Raw genomic sequence first — 23,268 nt, 5'->3', positions numbered from 1 at the left:
TATGTGGTGGCCACCAATGTATATTTACATAACCCATGGCCGAAAGCATAACACCATACCCAAAATGTATTGACACCTTCTTAACCCATGACATACATATTTTGGACCCAACATTTTAATTTTATAATAATTAAACGACAATAAATCTTTTGACCCCGCAAAGTACTAAATAGAATATAAGAATCAATTTTCTACCAGAAACCCTCCTCGTAGTGGAAAAATAGAAGCATTTTTACTGCCCTAAAAAGTGATGACGGACATAAAACATACACACACACACACACCTTTATAAAATCAATACATTCATCGCTCCACTCAGAATCGGATATGTGGTACATGTGTAAACAAAATATATTATATAGTTAATTATATACCTTATACCTAATACACGGTTGTATCATGGTTTATGACTTACCAACTAATAACAATAATTTGCTCGGATGCAATGCAACTAGGTATGTAAGACAATGGTTGAGTTTTTATAGTTTGTGTAAATGTGTCTTGTCGCCATATTTTTAAGTGGAAATAAGAGATCTATAAAACCATTGATGCCAGATACTATATATAACTAGCCTTACTGCGGAGAAGACCTGAAAATATTTTAATAATCTTTTAAGTGTGTAAATAAACACCACCTTTATAAAGTTCATTAAATTTTAAAAAACTAAGCTCGTTGAATATTTTGCATGAGAAACATGACAAAAAAGTCGAACATAAACTTGGACTGTTATTCCGTCGAAATGGGTTTCGAGTACGTGCCAAAAGACCTCTTTGAAAGTAAAAATATTTGTCAGACAATAATTGGCATCCAGCTTTTTCTTTTTGCCACAAGAATAAAACCGAGACCAAAACTTCACCAAAACCTGGTGTACAGACGGAAAATAACTTTTGAAAAATAACTGTTGTTTCAGTTATGGCTCCGTGGAGTTTTGTATTGTGTAATGTTCCCGCCACCAGTGAACTGAACACGTGTTCACGGTGTAGTTAAAATATTATAAATATTAAATATAAGGTGACTTGCTGGTATAGTTTTCCTAAGAAACCGTATTAATTTTTTTTTATGGTGTGGCTTATTTGCAAACAGTCAAGGGGACACTGCTGTTGAGCAGAATCATGTTATTAAGTACTATTGCAGGTCACACAGAAAACTCGCGATTGTGTTTATTAAATTGTTCCAAATCGGTATTATGGTTTAATAATAAAAATTGTTCATCATAAAAAAAAATTACTTTGTTATTTCATATTAACCCTTTTACTGTCAAACAGTGTTATCGTTCGAGTTTGATTGAAATACAATTGCGCAATACGTTTTGAATAATATTATATGACGATGCAGGCTGTCATTTTAGCCACAAGTCGTAAGTACGTTGATAATAGTACAGCTGACGATTCAGACATTTATACGGTATATATAGGTCAACGATGATAATATTAATGTTGATTAACATAAAGTTTGACGAAATTAATTGTCACTATCGCGTCGTTCGGTAAATGGTTTATGGACAAAGTTTGCTAGGGAGTGTGACAAATGAGTGAAAATGTATCGCAGTGGTTGGCTGTCGCATAAATGTTTGTTGCCGCATCACTCGACCGCATATCGTCGTGTATTCTGTCGCACCGATTTCGACAATCAAATCGTAACGAAACGAATTTGTTTGTATGACGTTAAAACGCATAAAATTAGAATTTTTTTTTTTATAAGGGATTGGAGATAAAATCACGACTATATTAAATTATGTGATTTTTTATTTAAACAGATATTTCGTTATAGTTAGAGTATCGGTAAATAATTATTCAAAATAATTCTACAGACAATATAATAATATTACTTTAGGAATTTATTTACGAAAGAACATTCTATAACATGCCGGTGTGTTTATTACATTTTTAATTTTATATCATTTTTTTTTTTTTAATATTTTATAAGAATATATAATTATAAGTTATACCTACTACGTAATACATTTTTTCTAAGTAAGTATAGTCAATTATTATTTGAAAAAAGTAAATAAATAAAAAAAACGTCTTATAAACACGTTAGTAAACCGATCTCCGCTATAATCGTTTTATCATTTTTAAAATACCTATATTTATAGTAATTTATTTTTTCAGTTAACTCTAATCGCATATTATATTAGGTACCACCGATTTCGACAATTCAAATCGTAACGAAACGGATTTGTTTGTACGTTAAAAAAACGCATACAATTAGAATTTTTTATGGGGGCTTAATGATAAAATCACGGCTATATTAAATGATATGATTCTTTATTTAAACAGATATTTCGTTATAGTTAGAGCATCGGTAAATAATTATTCAAAATAACTCTACAGATATAATAATATTACTTTAAGAATTTATTTATGAACGAACATTCTGATACCGATGTGTTTATTACATTTTTAAGTTTATATTATTATTTTTTGTAATATTCTATAAGAATATATAATAAGTGATACCTACTACGTAACACATTTTTTCTTGGTAGGTAGTCAGTTAATAATTAAAAATTAATAAATAAACGTCTTATAAATACGTTAGTAAACAGATCTCCGCTATAATCGTTTTATCATTTTTTAAATACCATTATCTATAGTAATTTATTTTTTCAGTTAACTCTAATCGCATATATAAGGTACATATTCTATCTGCGCCTGCAGTGCACCAACGATCGTTCATATTATTCTCATGTAAACAACGGGATACCCAGTAACTCCACAGTCGATGACATTTTAAGCGCCGTTTAACAATGGGGATAAAAATATTATGACAGTCGGAAAAATTTCAATATAAATCGTAGTCAGAAATAAATTTGATTGACTTCATTTGTCATGTATATCGTCGCACTATCCGGAAAGCTTTTATGTTTTCAGCGGTTGTGGTAATAAATAATTAAACGTAGTGTTTGGATTTTTTTTTTCAAAAATTTTAATCGATATGTGTGCCAGCCAACTCCAGCCAACGTGGATGAAACAACGAAAATAAAAATATCGTAGGAAAAAAAATAATAATAAAATATAAATTCATATGGTGCAGCGAGCAGTATTTTGGAATTGGACAACTTTCATACTATCCCCTCGATTGTCTTTTTCTTTTCATAAAATATATTATTTCCAACAGACATTCAAGATTTTATTACTACCTAATAATAATATTATAAACTATACTTCAATATTATAATATAATCGAAAATCCCATCTCATACGGACATAACAATTTACAGGTGATTAAATAGTTGATCATTATTCTTTATTCTTTAGTTATGACGAAGTTATAACAACACCTACACCTCAAGTTCTTAACGATATGATAAACACTACTACATCAAGACGTAATATAAAAAAATAAATATATTTGAAAAATAATTTGTATAAATACTATCGTAATAAATATTTCGTTATTTTACATTCCACATTCTGTTAGTATAATTTATTTTTATCTTATTATTGTTTATATTGATAACACGATAATAATATTACATTTGAATTATGATTAACGAGTTGAAAAATAAAAATTAAACGTTTGAATAATAACATTATAGTTTACATGCTACGACATAGGTTCAAATTCAATATTCATACCAGCAACAAACATGATATTACATTTTGGTTTTTGCCAATTTAAAAATGATTTATGAGTCAGGTATCTGTTTTACCATATTAATTATTCATGTTGTGATGTAAACATAATATAAGATAAACCTTAAAAATTACCTTTCACGTCTACACAACCAATTTGTTTCTTCATAACATGCGTGTTAATCTGACACATATAACATCCTTTGTCGGATCTTTGTAGCTGCCGAATCTTGAGTCTCCAATATGTGTTGTTATCCACATCTATGTCTATCCTTCGGTTTTCGGTAACCACACGTTCGTGTAAACTTAGTATGGTCTGATCTTCTGCTTTTAGCCAGCCAACCTATTTAATATAAAAAAAATATATCATACATATTGATTAGTTACACAAAAATAATAATTATAAAATTATACATATTATTAGGATAAAAAAAGGTTTTTAAGATTATGAGCGGAAAAATGAATGTATTGATTTTACAATGATGTGTGTTTTTATTTTTGTGTCAGAAGACGTAAACACTTTGTAGTAGAAAGAATGCTCTGATCATCAACTTCGATGGAAGTTGCGAAAATTGAATATTCTCAGGACTTTTTAAAAAATTCAGGGAAAAGAATAAAAAATAGAAAAGTAGACAATCACGTTGCTGTAAAGTAGGTGCGAGTATGCCTCGTCATTGAGTAAGCCTTTGTAATGTATGTGTCAAATTGTAATTCAATGATAAGTCACTGTTTACGAAAAATGATTCTGATCGAAGATGGATTCTGATCAGTCAGTCTAAGTATATGAATTTATGATATGTTTTTAGAAATTGCTATTAAATTAATTTATTTTACTATAAGTATTACGCTAGGTTGATCTAATTTTTGCAAAAAACATTACATTTATTATATTGTTAATATTTAATTGTTATAATAGTGTATTATAATATTAACTATATACTGAGTTATTGATTTTTCCAGTACATCAATTAGAAAAAAGAAATTAATATGGAAAAATGGGAATTTTATAATAAAATTTGATTTTTGATAAAATCAATTTTCTCGTTCGTCAAAGTTTATAAAATTCGATCGAGGATTTATGCTCAATTTTTTTTTATTCAAGCATTTATCATGAACAACTTATACAAAACCTTAGTAAGTCGACATTTATAGTATAAAAAAATCATAGAAGATCTAATTTGTTGGTAACTTTGGTACAACCAAACGTATTACAATTTTATCAAATGTGCGTAGTTTTTTTGTTTACATGATAAGCTAAAGACATTGACTTTTGTTGTACAATTTAATAAAAACAAAAAAATAATGTAAGTAATATTATTTTGTTTGATTAAAAAAAAATCCCATAGCAACGCTAGTCGGATAGTCTATACCATTAAAAAAAAAAAAATGGTATATCTAATGGCAATCCCATAAAGATACTTAAACTAAAAATTATACAATCAAACATACAAACTCGGCTTTATAATTTTTAGTACACATAGCTGATTGTAATGTTTATAAATAAGTATATACTTACTATAATTATTATTTACTTTTTTATATATATATATATAATATATTTCATTAATTGTCCTTTTAATATTAGTTATGCATTTAATATTTATAAGCCAATCAAGTTTAACATATAGCATATATTTTATTTGTCATACTAAATTAATGTTAGAAATATTTAGCCATTTATACATTATTCGTTCAAAATTTTTTTTCTGAAGATATATAATTTATCACCAGCAAAGCTTGTCAAATTCCTGTTGTATATGTTTGTATCTTATATGAATTTTTTGCAAAACATTCTTTTACTACAACTATGGTCTATGACCACTACAGTTGTTCTGAGAATTCATTAACACTTTTTACATAGCATTGTTATCGTTATTACTTATTGTATAGGTACAATTGTAAGAGTAATTTTTATTTTGTACTATTTTATTCTCATCGCCTTGAACGTTATTACTTATTAATATATTCCATACGTTATTTTCTTAAACTATCATTTTGTAAATGTAAAATAATATCACGAATACAACTTACTGTAGTAGACAAATAACTTTAAGCCATAACTCGATAGGTATATTTTAAATAGACATTTGTATTGGCTAGGTATATAACTTTCTATCGTTAATTTGTTACCTTAAGAAGTTTTTATCAACTTTATACGCACACACACAAATACATATATACTTATTCAATATATATATATACTTAACATACCTGCTATATATGCTATATCACTTAGAGAAATATAATAATACATATACTATACTAACTTCAAGGTATTTATATATAGTATTTATTTTATTTTTTTTTTATCCTGTATACATCATTTCTACCAGGAGTGCTTCGATTTCAACATATAGTACTTTATCTTTTAGCTAATTGGATTAAGATGGTACATTATAAAAGAGGTCATTTTTCGATTTTCTCAATAGTTATTTAATGCAACTGGAAAAACCACCGACAAATCCACTATAAATTGACCCACTTGTAACCTACTGTACAGCAGAGTGACATCCACTTACCCGCTTTTTTATCATCTATTGTATTTCCATTTTTGTATTTTATTGATATGAAATTATTTATCCACTTTGGTTAATCTTTTGTAAGCCAATTTGTTATATTTACATCGCTTGTTATTTTTATATAAAAATATTTTCTATATTATATCAATTATCTATATAAACGAATTAAAACGTGTGTACGAGGAGTTGCGATGGAAATTTGAGTTTTAAAATGGTCTGAATTTCTTAATATTTTTCAGTTATGTACCCCTGCATTTAAGAATAATATGAATTAATGGTTAAACGCGTACTTTACCAAGTTCCCTTAATGTTTATTGAAGTGGTGTATTGTGTTGCTAAAAATGTATACAACATATTTTACACGAAAACATTTAGCTTATTATTATGCAGCGTCTGTGAAATAACAATAAATTAATGGTTTTTTTTCTTTTTATTTTTCATTACCTACCTATTTCATTATTATTTATTTTTAATTAAATAAAGACGTGACAAGATTGTTGATATCATATAATATTTTAATCTATTTAATTAGTTCGTGGTCGCCTTTTATTAACTTACTGTAAAATATGTGTGGGTAGGTATTGTAATAACGTACGGAGCCGAATCCACAATATACCGATATTTTAACCACACTAATAATGTGAACCCAATATTGTTTAAATCACAAAAGTTTTTACGTCAATACCTTACTCCAGATGTTTGAAGCGTTCTGAAGTTGTGAACTCGAAAATTATAGTTAAAGCACTCGCTGATGAGTGTACTGAATTATTAAGAATTATAATAATTATTATAGCTTAATACAGAGGTAAGTTGTTAATAAAACACAGAACTCTTGCTTCGCATGTTTGAATCTTACGGAAGAACATTATAATAATATATACTATTATGATTACTGACCATCACCGCAGGACTCTCGAGTATTAATGGATTGATTAAGGCAAGAGAATTCCCCCACCCACACACACACACACACACACACACTGTGGAAACTGCAGTCTTGGGGGATGTATTTTGTTTGGGAATTCCAATATGTGGCACATTTCAAAGATCACGTCCCATCTGAAAGATATTTATTTTATCAGTTAATAAGCCGTCGTGAGTTTAACGATCGTCGTCGTATTTTGGTATCACTGCTTTTACGGTAAGAACTTTCTTGGGAATAATATAAATGGGATTGCTTCATACGTCATATCAGTTTTGGCGTTCAAAGTGCGCTGAGCGCTATAATAGTTGTGTATTTGCGCGATTTTCGACTTTGTATCGGGTCTTTGGATCACCGACCACAATTTAACTTTGCTGCCACTCTCCGATTGTTGTTTTTTTGTGTTTGTGTAATATTTGCCTCACCATGCTAGTTTCGTAATATTATAGAAATATTCGAAATAGTAAATCATGTAGGTACTTAACACGTCATAAAAATTGTATATTTTATTCTTCAAAAGTCAAATTATGTTATTGTCTTTTTTCGTCGTATCGTTGCAATGTTCCGTGTTTTCTACTAATTTTAAACTTAATAAATTGCAAAGGTTATTATGGTATAATACACAACACTGAATTACAGCTACAAACAATTAGTGTTTTGGTACTTTAGTACACTAATTACAATACTGTACTGCGCGAGCAATGTAAATGTTGACAGTAATATATTTAACGAACGCACGTGCTTACTGATATAGTGGTATCAATTGAAATAGTATTCAACAATGAATCATACACGTCGTGTGTATTTTCAAAAGAGATATTGCATTTAATGCAAATAACAGTTTACTATAGCCGTGGAAATAATAGCTAATATTAATTAAAATTAAATCATAAATTGTATTCATTAATATAATTGTAGAAGGGGGGTATAGGGTCACATTCGAATGACATTCGAGTGGCTAATACTATGTAAAGTACTGTTTTTGCAATGAATCAAACACTATATCTATTAATGCAATTTAAAATGTATAATTAGGTACATAAAATGCTTAAAAATGTGCGCACGGATAGACCACGCACACAGTGTTGATATACACAATTAATTAAATTACCGCCTTAGGTAATCTCAAGTAGTTGTGACAAATGCGTCAAGTGTATCACAAACAAGAAGTATCTACCAAAGTTTCGGGCTGTTTTAAAATGCGCACCTATAAGCCGCCAACCTACATTATTATCTAATTATAGCAACTCGAAAAACGAAAAGCGATTTATGAAAATAATAAACGCTCATACACTAAATGTATCTTACAACATTTAAACACCATAATATTACCATTTCAACAGGTTGGTAATTGATATATACAAATAGTAAATACCTACTTTACAAGTAAAGGAGGTAACTTTAACCATAATAGATCATATTGTATAACTAAAAAAACTATTTTTTTTTTTTATAACTAGGCCTATTGTAAACTTTTGTACTGAGAGTGCGGAATGACATTATGTAAGTTTGATTTTTTTTTCACATAAAGTTGTATTTGTCATTCATTTGGACATGTAAATTTTATAAATTTTATACAGTCGTAACCATATTCATATACGAAATATAAAACAAATCAAAAAATATTATAATTGAAAGTTTATAATATATATAATACATTTACATATATTATAAGTATTATATTTATGATGACAAGTGAAACAATGATGGAGGATGTGTATTGACTATTGAATTATATAATAATATAAAACAAATGCGAATTTATTTTATTGTTGATTCAAAAATAATAATATGTAAATAGTCTAATGGTGTTACCGAGTTCCCACAAGGGTGGAAGCGTTTTTATCGTCTGTTCATACACTATACCGGCTGTTCCATAGTATAGAATTCAACGGGAATCCACTGTTTCACACTTCCTCTTCCCGAATTACACAACTGTCCAATTTTTAGAAAAATAAACCCAATGGTTGTAAAAAAATATACACATTGGTTATTATTGTTGAGTAAAGTACAAAATTGATGAAATTAAAAATACGATTGTTAGTTTTTAGGTGTGATATTTTTTTTAACTATTGCTCTCTGTTGTAAGTGTATATATAATTTTAGAAGACAATGTCAGGAAAACTGTAATTAATTAAAAAAATTATAATATATAATATACTTACACAATACATAGTATAATATTATGTATTAAACATAATTCACCAAACATATTGACTTGAACTGATTAGCTTAATAAGTTTAATTTAAGCATGTAATTATAAAAAAAAAATTGAAAAACATTGTGATCTTAAAAAAAAAAAAACCACAAGTCTATTTCCGTCAATCAAGGCTTTGAAACGTTAACAAAAATAAATTATATAAATATGTTTAAACGTATAATATAATCAAGTAAACGAAATCATAGTAGCTTACCATTTAATATAACCTTACAATAGGAAATAATTTATATAGATAATAATGTAATATATTATGCAATATTTACTAATCTACTAATTACTAATATTCAAAAAAATCATGATTCAAAAAAATATTTTATGAAGCTATAAAATAATTGTTTGAAAATGTATATTAAATTGTTTATACTTAATTTTGGTAAGAAAATCGATTAGACTGAATATTTATTCATAATTACGACGTCCTACGTTTCCATTATTTTATTTTAATATTATTAAAATATTTTGCTCTCTATATATTATAACTTATACATTTTTTCATAATTTTAAGATTTTATTGATTTTATTGTTTGTGTAAATATTTAAATCGAAATTTATGTTATTTTAAAAAGCTTATCAATGTAACAAAATACATGTTTGAACTTGTAAAATTTATAAAAAAAAAACTTCTTTTAGATAGGTATATACGTTTTATGTTGTTCGACAGTTGTGTTATTGGGTTCAAAAATGACTTTGTCCATCTTTCGTTCGTATAGCGGAATTTCTGCCAATCGAATTTCGTATTCAAAACGCGTATGACTCTACTGCACAATGGCCATACAGGACACACTCTTTTCTATTTCGGTGTTGCTACCTCTTTGTTTGCCGATAAAAGTAAGTGAAAATGATCAGAAAACGTGAGGTATTTTAAACATTTTTGCACAATATTTGCACGGTTAAATCACATGGCTGTTTGAAAAATGGCCCACAACTGTCTCAAGTGTTTTAGGAAAACGCTATTGTTAATGGACTTAAAAAATGTACTGAAGACAACTATAAAAATCCATAAAACATAATTTAATTTGCAATTTATATTATAATGATATTAAATACGTTATGATTTTGATTTTTAAGTTATAAAAATACGACCAACCTCGTGATTTCCGGTTATCCAAGGAACAAGTGTGACGTTAATATTTAAAACATAATATAATAATATGATAATATTAAAAATGTACAATGGAATATTATTATTTAAATATAATTGACAAAGGTAAAATATAATGTATATAATACTGTATACATTACGATTATAACCAAATTAAGATTCTAATTATTTTATGATGAAACAAGGTGACATATAGAAACTATTTTAATAATAAAGTAATATGGACTTTGACGTGACCATATAAAATGTTTTATATGCTATTAAATGGTATAAGTCTATATAATACTACGTATACTGAATGTTGTTACAATAGAATTACAATTTATGGTCTTTGGTATTAAAAGTTAATTTTATAAAGATCTAAGCCCAAATCGTAATTTGTAAATTAAAAAAATATACTATTATGGTGTTGGGTGGGAAACTGTAGACGCAATTTTATAACTAATAGCTTGTTGTTGTAAAGCTTGTCAAGGTCTATCAAAGCTTGTCTTAAAACATAATTGTTTAATGTATACATATTTAATTCTATGTTTTTAATTTTTTTTCGAATAAGAATTTTCAAAAATAGTTCTATATTGAGCGTATTTTGAATATTAAATTTTTCTTCCATTCAGAGAAAATAATATTATGTACATCGTAGTAATACATAATTAGTTCTTTCAGATCACATGGAATATAAAATTAACAGAAGTTTATGTTGACAAACCTATCATATTGAAATTGTTAATTTCCATACTGACATTCTCCAAAAAATTCAGTATAATATAATATTACAATTCAAACATGAAATATGGTTAATTTAATTGAATGGTCCGTTTTATAGTTGATAAGAAGTGTTCATATTTTGTCAAACAATAGTCAGTTCGATGTGCCTGATAGAATTATGATTTTAAACTTTGAACTGACCACGTAATTTTCGATGGTCATCAGAAATCAAGTGCACCAGCAATGCGTATCATAGTTTTTAAAATATGGTAATCTCATTTTGATCTTCCTAATTCATATTATAAGGAGAGTACTTCTTCAAAATATGCAAGTATAATATTTTGACAATATAACAATTATATAATTATTATTGTGATAACGTTTTTTTTGTGACTGTCTTCAATCTAAATGCTCTATGTTTGAACTTTTGAGAGACTATATCACTATTGTTCATCCTTGAAAAATATAATTGCATAGTGTTGTATAGTGTTTGTGATTTTGTCAGTATTCGATTCTTTCCAGAACTTAGCAGTAATACACTCCATGGTAATCGAATTTTGATTTGCTTTTACAAACTACCGACTGATGTTAGACATACTGTCGTTTCGTTTTAAAAGCTTTTCTTTTTATTAGCACCTTATAGGATTTGGTTTTCTGTTGGCATACAAATTTCACTCTGTTCGACTAAATCTGGTTCAAAGAGGACTTTCATAGTGGCACTAAATCTTAAACTATTTGGAAACATAATATAGTTCTCAGTATTATTTATGATTTTTATTTTACATATGAATGATTTTTAAACTTAAAATATGTTGTCTATTTAAACCATATAAAAATATAATCATTTTACCTTATAATAAATATAAAATTACAATTTTAAACCTTAATGCGAATACTAAAATAATAAAAAAAAACTATATAATAAAATGCTTGCAGATCCTAATTAAATTAATTCGTAATTTAACATTATTCTAAATAGTCCTAGAATTTTAGAGTCTACCGAGATAAAAGTCTGCTTTATATAGTAAAAATATATAAAAATATATAATTTATTCGAAAAGGATGCAATATAATTAAAATAAATCGTAAATACCAATATATAGGTACTAAGATTTTTTTAAAATATATTTTGACCAAAAAAAAAGGAAGGTGCAGTTACTGAAGTATAAATAAAATATAATTATTTAAGTGACAAAGAACATAAAATATAAATGGTACAATAGATCTTTGGATATTAAACACAGTTACCAACATATTATTATTTAAAACTACAATACATTGCATTGTTATAAAATATATAATAATGAACATTTGAAACATAATCGAGCACCATTTACTGAGACTGACAGAAAGTAAATATTATATTTTTTTATTTTCAATAACGAACAAATATACAATAATTGATATTTAAATGTCGACTGGGTTTCTGATTATAAAAAAAGTAAATTTAATTAATAATATTATAAATTGTCATACATCTCAATATTTTTGTGGACATATTTAAAAGTTAAATTCATACAATTGTACAAAGCAACATAATTATATTAAAGTAGGTAGTTATACCTATTTCGTAGTGTACCTACCTACAATACATACTCTTGCAGGTATTTTGAAACATTGAGAACAACTCACTGTTCAGCTTATAATATTTTTATTTCAAGGATTTTATAAGACGTTTTATGACGGACCAAACCGTTTCTGTTAAATAATTATCAGTCGTTCTTCAAACGGACGGAAAACATAAAATATGTATAATTAAAAGTCACTGTCAAGTCGAGTGCGGGTATCGGGCTCACCGTCTATTTTTTTATAAATTAACTCCCGGACCGCTCAAACAAGCGTATATTATAATATAAATGTATTATTCTTATCATCGTTTTTTTCTTAATTATTCTAACCCGGTACCATTGTTTACCATGAGAACGTCGTGTGCGTGACAATGCCTCTGAACAAAAACACAACGGTTTCGCATCATGGCACAACGGTTGACCGGCGGCTTAGGGGCGCCGCCGTACGCGATAAAATATCAAATAAATATGAAGTTTTATATGTATTGTTATTATTATTATTATTAGACACGCGTTTGTCGGTGGGTGGAAATGCGGAAGAGGTTATTCCGAGCACGAACGGTCCACGAGAGAAAAAACCCTTCCCGAAAGGTACCTATGTGACTGGCTGGCTATACATGTTTATCAATAAACAAAAATAAACAAATAAATAATGTTCAACACGTGTCTGGAAACTTCACAGAGTCAACCAACTGTGTGTATAATATTACGAACACCACTCGGGGCGTTATTGTTATATTATTCCGAACACCCGACGACCTCTCTTCTCCTCGCTGTGATCCGCCCTCGTGGCCGAGACAATGTTCGACGGTGGCGAAGACACTATATAAGGCCGTGAACATTATCCTAATAATAGTCCTAGGTGCCGTCAGCCCAGAATTACCGCTCCTCTCATGTCTTGTGATCAAACGATTTTTTTTTAAATTTTAATGTCGATACTTAACCGCCTGGTACCAGAATACCAGTCCAGATTGTCGTCGACCAAATAACGCCATAAAAATGTTTGCGTAATTACCTTGTAATTTCGACGTAAATGATTCTTTTTAATTTTTAATTAAAAATTTTAACTCTACCACGTGCGATGTAAATATAAAATAACTATCATGTACTTAAGTATTTCTATAGGTTTTATTATATAGAATAGATAGATTGTATTATATAGAATCCAAAAATATTTGTAAAGTTTACCAGGACCTCATCATCTAATTTTAGATTCTGAGCGAAGCGATGAATGTATTGATTCTACAATGATGTGTGTTTTTTTTTTTATTTTTTTATTTTTTTTTTTATTTTTGTGTCTGTCATCACCTTTTAGGACAGTAAAAGTGCTTGGATTTTCTTCAATAGTAACTTTTCTGATAGGAAAGTGAATCTAGTTGGTACTTTGGGGGGTCAAAAGTAAAAATTTCCCAGTAGTTTTCACAAGCGACGTGAAAAACAAAAGAAAAATTAAGGAAAAACGGGAATTTTTACGCAAAATCTGTTTTCGAGAAAATCGATTTTGGTTTTTGGTGTAACTCTAAAACAAATGACCGTAGGGACATGAAATTTTGACTGAATGTTTATATTAGCATTTTCTATGCACCATAAAATTTACAAAATATTTTGACTCTTTTTGAGCTGTTTACGGCCATTGTCAGTTTTCAATTTTTTTAAGTTTTTTTTTTTTATAAATATCAATAAAATTTTATCTGTTGAGTAAAAAAGCTTGAAAATTTAATATAAGGCTCCCAGGTTATTGTTTCAAAGGCAGATGAAAAAAATTAAAAATCCTTAGTCACAGTTTTTAATTATAAGCATTTAAAGTTCAAATTTTGACAAAATACGGAAAAATCACGAAAAATAGCAAATTATTTTGATGAGAATTCATAAAAAATTTTCTTTTTAAATCTAAGATTTGAAAATGTAATATAAGATTACTCATAAGTTTGTCTACCTTTATCAAAAAAAAAATGTCTAGAAGAAACTTAAATTAAATTTTTATGAGCGTCTGAAATTTATATTTTTACAACATTTGATATTTACTCGATTTCTCATGTAACAATTTTCTTATTTTATTGTAATTAAAAAACGAATGACTGTAGATACTTGAAAATTTCACTGAATGTTATATTAGCATTTTCTATACACCATAAAATGTTGAAAATATTTTGACTCTTTTTGAGCTGTTTACGGACATTGTCAGTTTTTAATTTTTTTAGTTTTTTTTCTATAAATATCAATAAATTTTTATTTGTTGGGTAAAAAAGCGTGAAAATTTAATATAATGCTCCTGATATATCGTTCTAATAGCAGTTGAAAAATATTAAAAATATATAGGCACAATTTTTTTTTATAAGCATTTAAAGTTCAAATTTTGACAACATTTATCAAATTTATAATTTATTAATTATTTTGGAGTTAAAAATTTATAAATTTTTAACTTTTATGGCTAAGGATTGAAAATTTAAAACAAGGCTCCACGTAAATAGGTTATATATAAATTACTTTATTCACAATAATATCATCAAATATACTTGGTAATACCATAGGCTGACTGACCGTTTTCGCTCAGAATCGTTTTTCTTATACAATGATATTATATCATTGAATTCAAATTTAACACCATCCATTACAGTGACCCACTTGTAACCTACCGTACAGCAGAGTGACATCCACTTATCCACCTTTTTTATTTTATTATTTGATTATTTTTTTTATTTCTTATAATGCAATGATATGTTGAATAACGTCGATATGTAAGCTTAAGTTATATAAAATATTTAACTTACGTATCCCATAATTAAAGGCCTTATTGTATAATCCGTTTAACATTAATTTTGTTAACTGTTAATTATGTTCTCACGCGTAAGTGCGTAACTATGATGAATTGCGAACAATAATTAAATAAAAAGTGATAACTCTTATTAAGTAAGGCGTAGAATTCAAATAATCTTATGGATCTGGTGTAAGTATAAAACATAATATAAACAAATAAATTGCGTTCATTTTATTCCAAATAAAATAGGTATATTTATAGGTATATAATATATTTTATAACAATGCAATGTATTGCAGTTTTAAATAATAATATGTTGGTAACTGTTTTTAATATCCAAAGATCTATTGTACCATTTACATTTTATATTCTTTGTCACTTAAATAATTATATTTTATTTATACTTCAGTAACTGTACCTTCCTTTTTTTTTGGTCAAAATATATTTAAAAAAAATCTTAGTACCTATATATTGGTATTTACGATTTATTTTAATTATATTGCATCTTTTTCGAATAAATTATATATTTTTACTATAGAAAGCAGACTTTTATCTCGGTAGACTCTAAAATTCTAGGACTATTTAGAATAATGTTAAAACTAATGGAAATAATATAATACATTTTTATCAATTCAGTTGTTGTTTTTTTTCTTATAACTATTTATGAATACAATGACGTATTCACCTGATGCACAATATGAAAAATAGCTGATGAATTTAATAAATGTATAGATATTTACTAAATATTTATATATTTTAGGTAATAATATTAATAATTAGATAATTTATTTTCTATTTAGACTTTCATTGCAAGTTTGTATGAATATTTAATTATATAAAACAACTCTAGGGAAATAAATGTGGAAAGAGAAAATAAGATAAATGAGGAGGTTTTGTATAACGAATTGGACAGTTTATGACCCTTAATTCCCAAACGTCCAACAACCACTGATATTAAATTAAAAAGTGATATTTTATTAGAATACATGTCTTATCATAATTATTACAGTTATAATAATAGTTTGTAGATCTCTCTCTCTCTATATATATATATATATATATGAAGAATAATAAAAACATAAATAATGTGATCAAAAACCATCGATATGAACGAAAATAAATATTGTAATAATGGAAATTTACAGATATTATATACATCGCCTTAAAAATATTAACGATGTTCTAATATTCGCATACTATTTTCATAGACATTAATTAAAAATGGTTAGTTCCATCTAGTTCTAATAAAAGCATATTATATAAAGACATTATTCCATTTTTCATAATATTATAACAAATTATTATTTCATCTTGAAAATGAGAGATCAGTGATCTATATTATTAATTAGTACATAAGGTTCGATAATTGTAATTATACAAAATATGGACAGATATTATATTTATTATTTGGGTAAAAATAAATTAAAAACCACAATGTGTCCAACCGAAGTGCATATAAAAAATTTAATTCAACCTTTGTGAGGTAGTTATGGTGCACTATGAATCACAATACGTCTAATGTCTTTATGTTATAAAATCACGTGTTACCATAAAAATTAAACTCTTATAGAGAGCATTCCATGCCCGTTATAATATCAACCACAACTTGTAAATATATTATAAGTAGATAAACTTATAGATTGAGTACACATACGTATTACTATGGACATTTTCCTATGCGAACAATAAACAAATACGATTTCGTTTATTATCCCCTTAGTGTGTTATGCTTGAAAAATGATGCGTGGAATATATATTGTTTATTTAACGTTTATTTATCGATTTTATTTGGGTATTACCTATACCTATAGTTACTGGTAAGCAACAAAATAGTTTTTTTTTTTCAAACTTACTTTGTGTTCTCCGATGTTTTTCACCGAACACACCAAAATCGCTTCCCGCCCCAAAGCGACGGTGACATTTTCCATGGGATTCAAAAACTCTGGCTCCGGTCCATCCTTTTGCACGTCTATAACACAATGACAACAAAAACATATTATGAGTTGATTAAAAAAACAAAACAAATCGCTATATTATACTTGTAAATCCTTTTTGCAGACATTTGTCGTGTGTTTAACTGAATTTGCAACTATAACATCCTACACGTTTTTATAATTTGTATAATATTATGGTACCTAGCCCCGACCGAGGTATATTTTTGAATCTGGTATCACGCAGCCGCGGTCGTCGCATATTATACAAAACTCAATTTACGCATAAACATAATAATAGTACCTATACACTTGTCATTAATCAAAGCTTCATCAACATTACTGAAACGCGTTCGCAATTACATCATAGTCTAAATTAATATCTAAATGCAGTTGATTAGCTGACGACGACGACGACGACGACGATGACGACGTGTTAGGAACAAACATATACTTATAAATTAATGGACAGCACATTCCACTCCGCCCTGCCATCAATGCTAGGGAATCATATTATGACTGAGAAAGAAAAATGAAAGAACAAAGAGAGAAAGGACGTAAAGTAGTAATCATGGAGGAAATACTTCACTTTTTTTCCATTTTCTTTATCAACCATGAAAATATATGTAAAGGCGGGTTTTCACTATATACACGTACGCGTGTACGTGCATACAAATCCTTCGCTTTGATTGGTTAGTAAGGTTGAGTTACCACACGATTAACCACGATACCGTGTTGTAGTTGGACATAGCTGAACATTTTTCGTGTACACGGCAAACGTGTATAGTGGAAACCCGCATTATTAATATTAATAGGTAACATGGTTGTTACCATAGACCCACAAATATTGTAACCACAAATCAGTTATTATGTTAACAATTGGCAGAATTTATTATTAAGAATAAATAACACAATTTTTTATTTGGCAGTATAGCTACACTGTAATAATTACTACTTTATTTCTTTTCCCGCTCATTCTGTATCGTACCCTTTATTACTTCTCTCCCTAAGCGCTGTCCATTGGTTTATAGGTTTATGGTAACAAGTCTACAACCGTATACCACTGGAAAGACCCAATGTCGATATCACATTTTACCGCGCAGCAACAACACGGTTTCGGTGGAGTTTTCGTTAGAAGAATGTTGGACTGGGTCTTGTTTTCCTCGAACTAGAACAGCTGGGGATGACGGAGAACCGTTTTTCCGTTCGTCTGGCGTTATAGTGGAGTGGCGGCGGCACACGTGCCACGCTCGCGTGCCGTAGGTAGTACTTTAATGATGTACTTTCAAAATTTTGCTGAAAGTATGTTTCCACCGCGAAAATTTTACAAGGCGTACAAAGTATGGAAAATTATCTTTCACAAAACGATTCGGATACGAATGTAAACATTATGCGAACGTGAAACGCGACTGCTCGAAAACCCCGTCCGGAAACTCTTTAATTTCTCCCCCCTGCCCCCCCCCCCCACCGCACTGCCGTCGATTCGGATACGCGTGCTTTCAAACTCACATTTATTCAGAAGTTTTCCTCAAACTAATGGCTTTAATTAACGACGACGACGACGACGACGAGTCTGAACGTGAGGTGCGGCAGTGACTTTAACTCGTTTGCCGCGACAGTTACGGTCGTGTCGTCGGAGAGGGCTGTGTGCTGGTTTTTTTTTTTTTTTTTGAAGCAGCCCGCGAATGTCGATTGTTTATCGCACAATAATTATTACAGTCTACGTGGGTTACAACATTATTGTGTATAACAATATTATTCGACATTTAATATCGATGTCGCAAAGACCGCGAGCGTGGTTGATAACACGATTTTTTGTACATGGAACTGCATCTGCAACTTAATCTCTTTTCTATGGCTGCGACGCTCCTGACGTCGATAAATCGTAATTGTTGATACGACGTCAACAAAAAAAATATACAGTTGAAATGATGTGCGTCCGTCGTGCATATTTTTATGGGCGATGGATATGAAATATAACGTAAACGATTTTAATATATTTGAATGACTATTTGTTTGGTTTCGCAAAGAATATTTCTGTTAAATCGATAACGAGCAACAATTATTACTGTAGATATTAATATACTATTGTTGAACGACGTCAAGATGTACAAGAGGAGGTTGGGTTTTATTAAAAATAACTTATATAAAATATATTATGCAAGTGTGTTCATATAATATTATAATGCTTATATTATTGCATTAGGTACCTATAATAAAACATTGCGTAGAGTCATTAAATTTTCCTTGGAATATGAAATCAAAAATGTTAATGGCTGTCATACAAAAATAAGAAATACACGTAAATAATGACGTTGAAAAATCCTTACTTGATTTATTTACAGCGACTTAGATTAAGTAAAAAAATTGTTATCAAAAATTCTGACACTTTTAGAAAATATAATAATCAAGGTTCACTATTAAAAGAATCACTCTGCATTACATAAGCTTTTTTTTTACAACGAAATTCTAAGTTTAAACGGCAATGAACATCTATGAAGCAGGTATTAAGTTGAGTGATGAACAACAACATAATAATATGTACCTAATTTGGTGGTCTTAATACATCGGTCTCGTGCCTAATCGTTTTCGACTCACAGATATTGGAATACGGCCCAATCAACTACTCTCTTAACTAGCTATCAAATTAATTATTTACGTTTTGATTAATAATGAATAAACTGATTTAGTAGTTCCCTATAAATTATGTTAACAAATTAGCACGATTGATTATAAATTCATATTAACTCGAAGGTATCAGTGGAAAACTATTAGAACATAATAATATAATCAAATAATATATGCTCGAGATATTCTCCATACTTGCTCATTATAGTTTTACATAGATATTTTCAAGTTAAATGTGTAAAGAAATTGATTTATGTTAATTAACCTACAATTATTAACCATTGCTCAGTTTTGTTAGAAATTTCAGGACCTATACAGTTATATTGTTCAACTAGTTTGAAAAACTATTTACTAAACAAAACAAGTAAGCTACGGCCTACGGATAAGTTGAGTTAATTAAAATAAAATGTTCTTATTTAATTCTCGTTGATGACATGTGGTAGAAGGTACTTACTGATTACGATTAAACTTTCTTAATGAATTAAAAAATTAAAAAAAAAATTAAATCTTTATACCTACTTATGTTAAAGTTGGTCGGTATGACATAAAAGAAAATAAATATTAATAGTACAACATAATTATAATTTCAATTATGTAGGTGAATAGAATTTTTTAGATCAGAAAAATGTTCATAAATCAAATTTTTTATTAGATTTATGTAGAATCATGTAAATACTATAAATATAATGTTTTTGTATAATGGATAAGTTAGCTGAGTTATTGTTTTCTGATATTGAACATATTATTCTTATCGAACAATCGATGATTTTAAATATTTTTTAATTCATTGTTTCGACAATATAAGATGTAGATTGTGTATGCAGTTTAAAACTATAATTGCATAATATAATTTAGGCAGGTACCTACTATATAGGTAGGTACTATTAATTAAAAACATAATTATCATGAAAATAATGATACTATAAGTTCCTAAGTACTTAAATTCTACACTGATACTAATTTAAAAACTAAAATATTATCATGGTAGGTACCTAAAACAAAATAAATATTTAAGTTATATTTCCATCAACAAATATTAATGCATACAAAGTCTACAAATATTTATTTTTCGAAACTATAATAATTGTATTAGGGCAATTATTAAGATTCTGAGCTAAGCGATGAATGTATTGGTTATACAATGATGTATTTTGTTGGTACCTTTTATCACCTATTTATTTGTATAACTGATTAAAGATATTAAAATGTTATCACATAATGTTAGTAAATTATTCTTTGGTAAAAATGAAAAAAATGATTAATTTTAATAAATACATAACGCTTAAAAATGTAACAAAAAATTTCTCATAAGTTGTCTTTACGGAAATGTAAAACAAAAGTGTAGCGTAAAGCGTAAGTTTATGATCGTTTGAATTTTAAACTTGGATGAAATTGGATATTTAAACGTTAAACAAGGAATACTCCGCAAACGTTTTTTGTTATTTTATTGTTATTCAAAAAATGTTAATTGTAGAAACTTGAAACGTTCCACTTTAATGTACTTTTATTATAAAATTGTATATAGGTATACTATGGAATTTTAAAATCATTTAAACTAAACTTAAGCTATTTATATGAAGAATCTATTCACACCTTCATTAAATAAGTACCTACATCGGTTTTTGCTAATAATAATAATAATAATAATAATAATAATAATCATAATAATAATAATAATTTATGTTATAATTTATGAAAATTAAAAATTATTATAGCATATACGTGATGTGTTTTAGAAAAATAATTTTTAACCTACAGTATTACTGGTAGAAAAATAACTTATAGGTAGTTATATAAAAACAATAATAAAATATGTGTATAAATAAATTGTGACACCTGTGCAATGATTTTATAATTGGATTTTAATTTAACACATCCATCAATACCATTTTTTTCGAGGGGGGGGGGTGAGGCTTTGACAACTGAGGTCATTAGTCTATGGAACTGAGGACCTGTGAGGGAGGATACTGTAGGTTTGGGGATGGTGGCATTCTTCTCCGGACATCGTTACTGCCCGAAGACAAATGCCGCCCGTGGCCGGGTTCGAACCGATGTCGGTGCGCGTTGCAACCGATGCCTTAGTCCACTTAGCAACTTCACCCCCCCCCCCCCCCCCCCAACATCCTTTATAGTGGTGTCTCAGTGACGAGGTTAACTCAAAACCTACAACAGAGTGATTTCCTCGGTTTATTTTTTAACAAATTACTATTTTGTCCTAGTACAATCATAGAAAAAAAAATGTTATTTCAATCGAAAACAATCAGCCAAAAGTAAAGGTAAACAATATAAAATAAATTTTATCAAATATAAACATCAAGAATTTAAATACAAAGTTTAAATCATTGTATTAAAATATGTTGTGTACAAATATTAACTACAAAAAGTATTTTACTCACTCCATGGCGTATACAGGTTACGAACATAGATATCTGCATATTATATTATTAAACTTTATTAAATGTTGATAACTGCCATAAAATATATATTATTATCAAAACATACTTTACGTAATAACGTTTTAGAAAACATATAAATACAAATATAATTTATACTTGCATACAGATTTATAAGCTATAAGTTATAAAAAATTCTAGTTCAATATTTGTTCACGAATAAAATATATTGTATAGGTATATTAATTTGGCTTGAAAGATAATTAGTTTAATAATAAATGTTGTTTTCTTTGCTCTGTAATTTTTTTTCTAAATGCGCTTAAGAATTTTATAGCTTATAAATAAAAAAAAAATTTCATCTGTGCACCACTAGCCATAATATTGTTTAGTGGCTCGGCTGCTATCAGTTAGTCAATGTGACTGGGAGCAAGTAACGTCCACTGCTACTAGTTTCCGGATGGGTAACCTCCCGGTTTTGTAGTAGCAAAAACCTTGCCACACATACACGTGTTGCTTGCCTACCGTAACAACGTTACCATACTAACCCTATCAACCATAGTTCATAATCCCTTCAATAGCTAATGGCCAGCTAGTTGTCGGGCTCGAGTTAAAAAAAAAAAAAAATAATTATTGAACTCATAAATAATTATTCTTTATATTTTCTGACATATCTGAAAAGCTTTTAGGATTTTACTGGGCAATTCTAGTCATTCACTAGCCATTCATAATTTTATTTACTCGCGGCCTTGGTTGGTATTTGACAGATATTTAAAGTAAAAATATACTATCCTATGGATTTTTAGTTCTTCATAAGTCATAATATTACACCCACAATAATTGTCAATTTCTGATGTGTTTACTTGTCATCATTAATAATCTTTAACGAAGCAATTAAACACATTTTTTTTTTTATTTGTGTGCTACATTATAATTTATTATAA

General features: G+C 28.2%; 1 protein-coding gene across 3 annotated transcripts in view; it reads right to left on the bottom strand.

Annotated features, from left to right (window-relative positions):
- Positions 1 to 23,268, bottom strand: part of LOC132941744 (lachesin-like) — a 211,489-nt gene that overhangs the window by 48,708 nt on the left and 139,513 nt on the right. For 2 of the 3 annotated variants that reach the window (XM_061009895.1, XM_061009896.1), the window contains exons 3-4: positions 17,229 to 17,344; positions 3,715 to 3,922 (exon numbers count right to left, since the gene is read on the bottom strand). In XM_061009895.1, the coding sequence (XP_060865878.1) occupies positions 3,715 to 3,922; positions 17,229 to 17,344 (324 nt within the window). Of the gene's footprint in view, positions 1 to 3,714; positions 3,923 to 17,228; positions 17,345 to 17,414; positions 17,640 to 23,268 lie in introns of those variants that run through there. The other variant, XM_061009897.1, reaches the window with a different exon arrangement.

The sequence above is a fragment of the Metopolophium dirhodum genome, chromosome 3, assembly GCF_019925205.1.
Source record: "Metopolophium dirhodum isolate CAU chromosome 3, ASM1992520v1, whole genome shotgun sequence".
Lineage (NCBI taxonomy): Eukaryota > Metazoa > Arthropoda > Insecta > Hemiptera > Aphididae > Metopolophium > Metopolophium dirhodum.
Note: the sequence above shows the minus strand (reverse complement) of the source record. Positions and strands in the feature narration are given on the sequence as shown.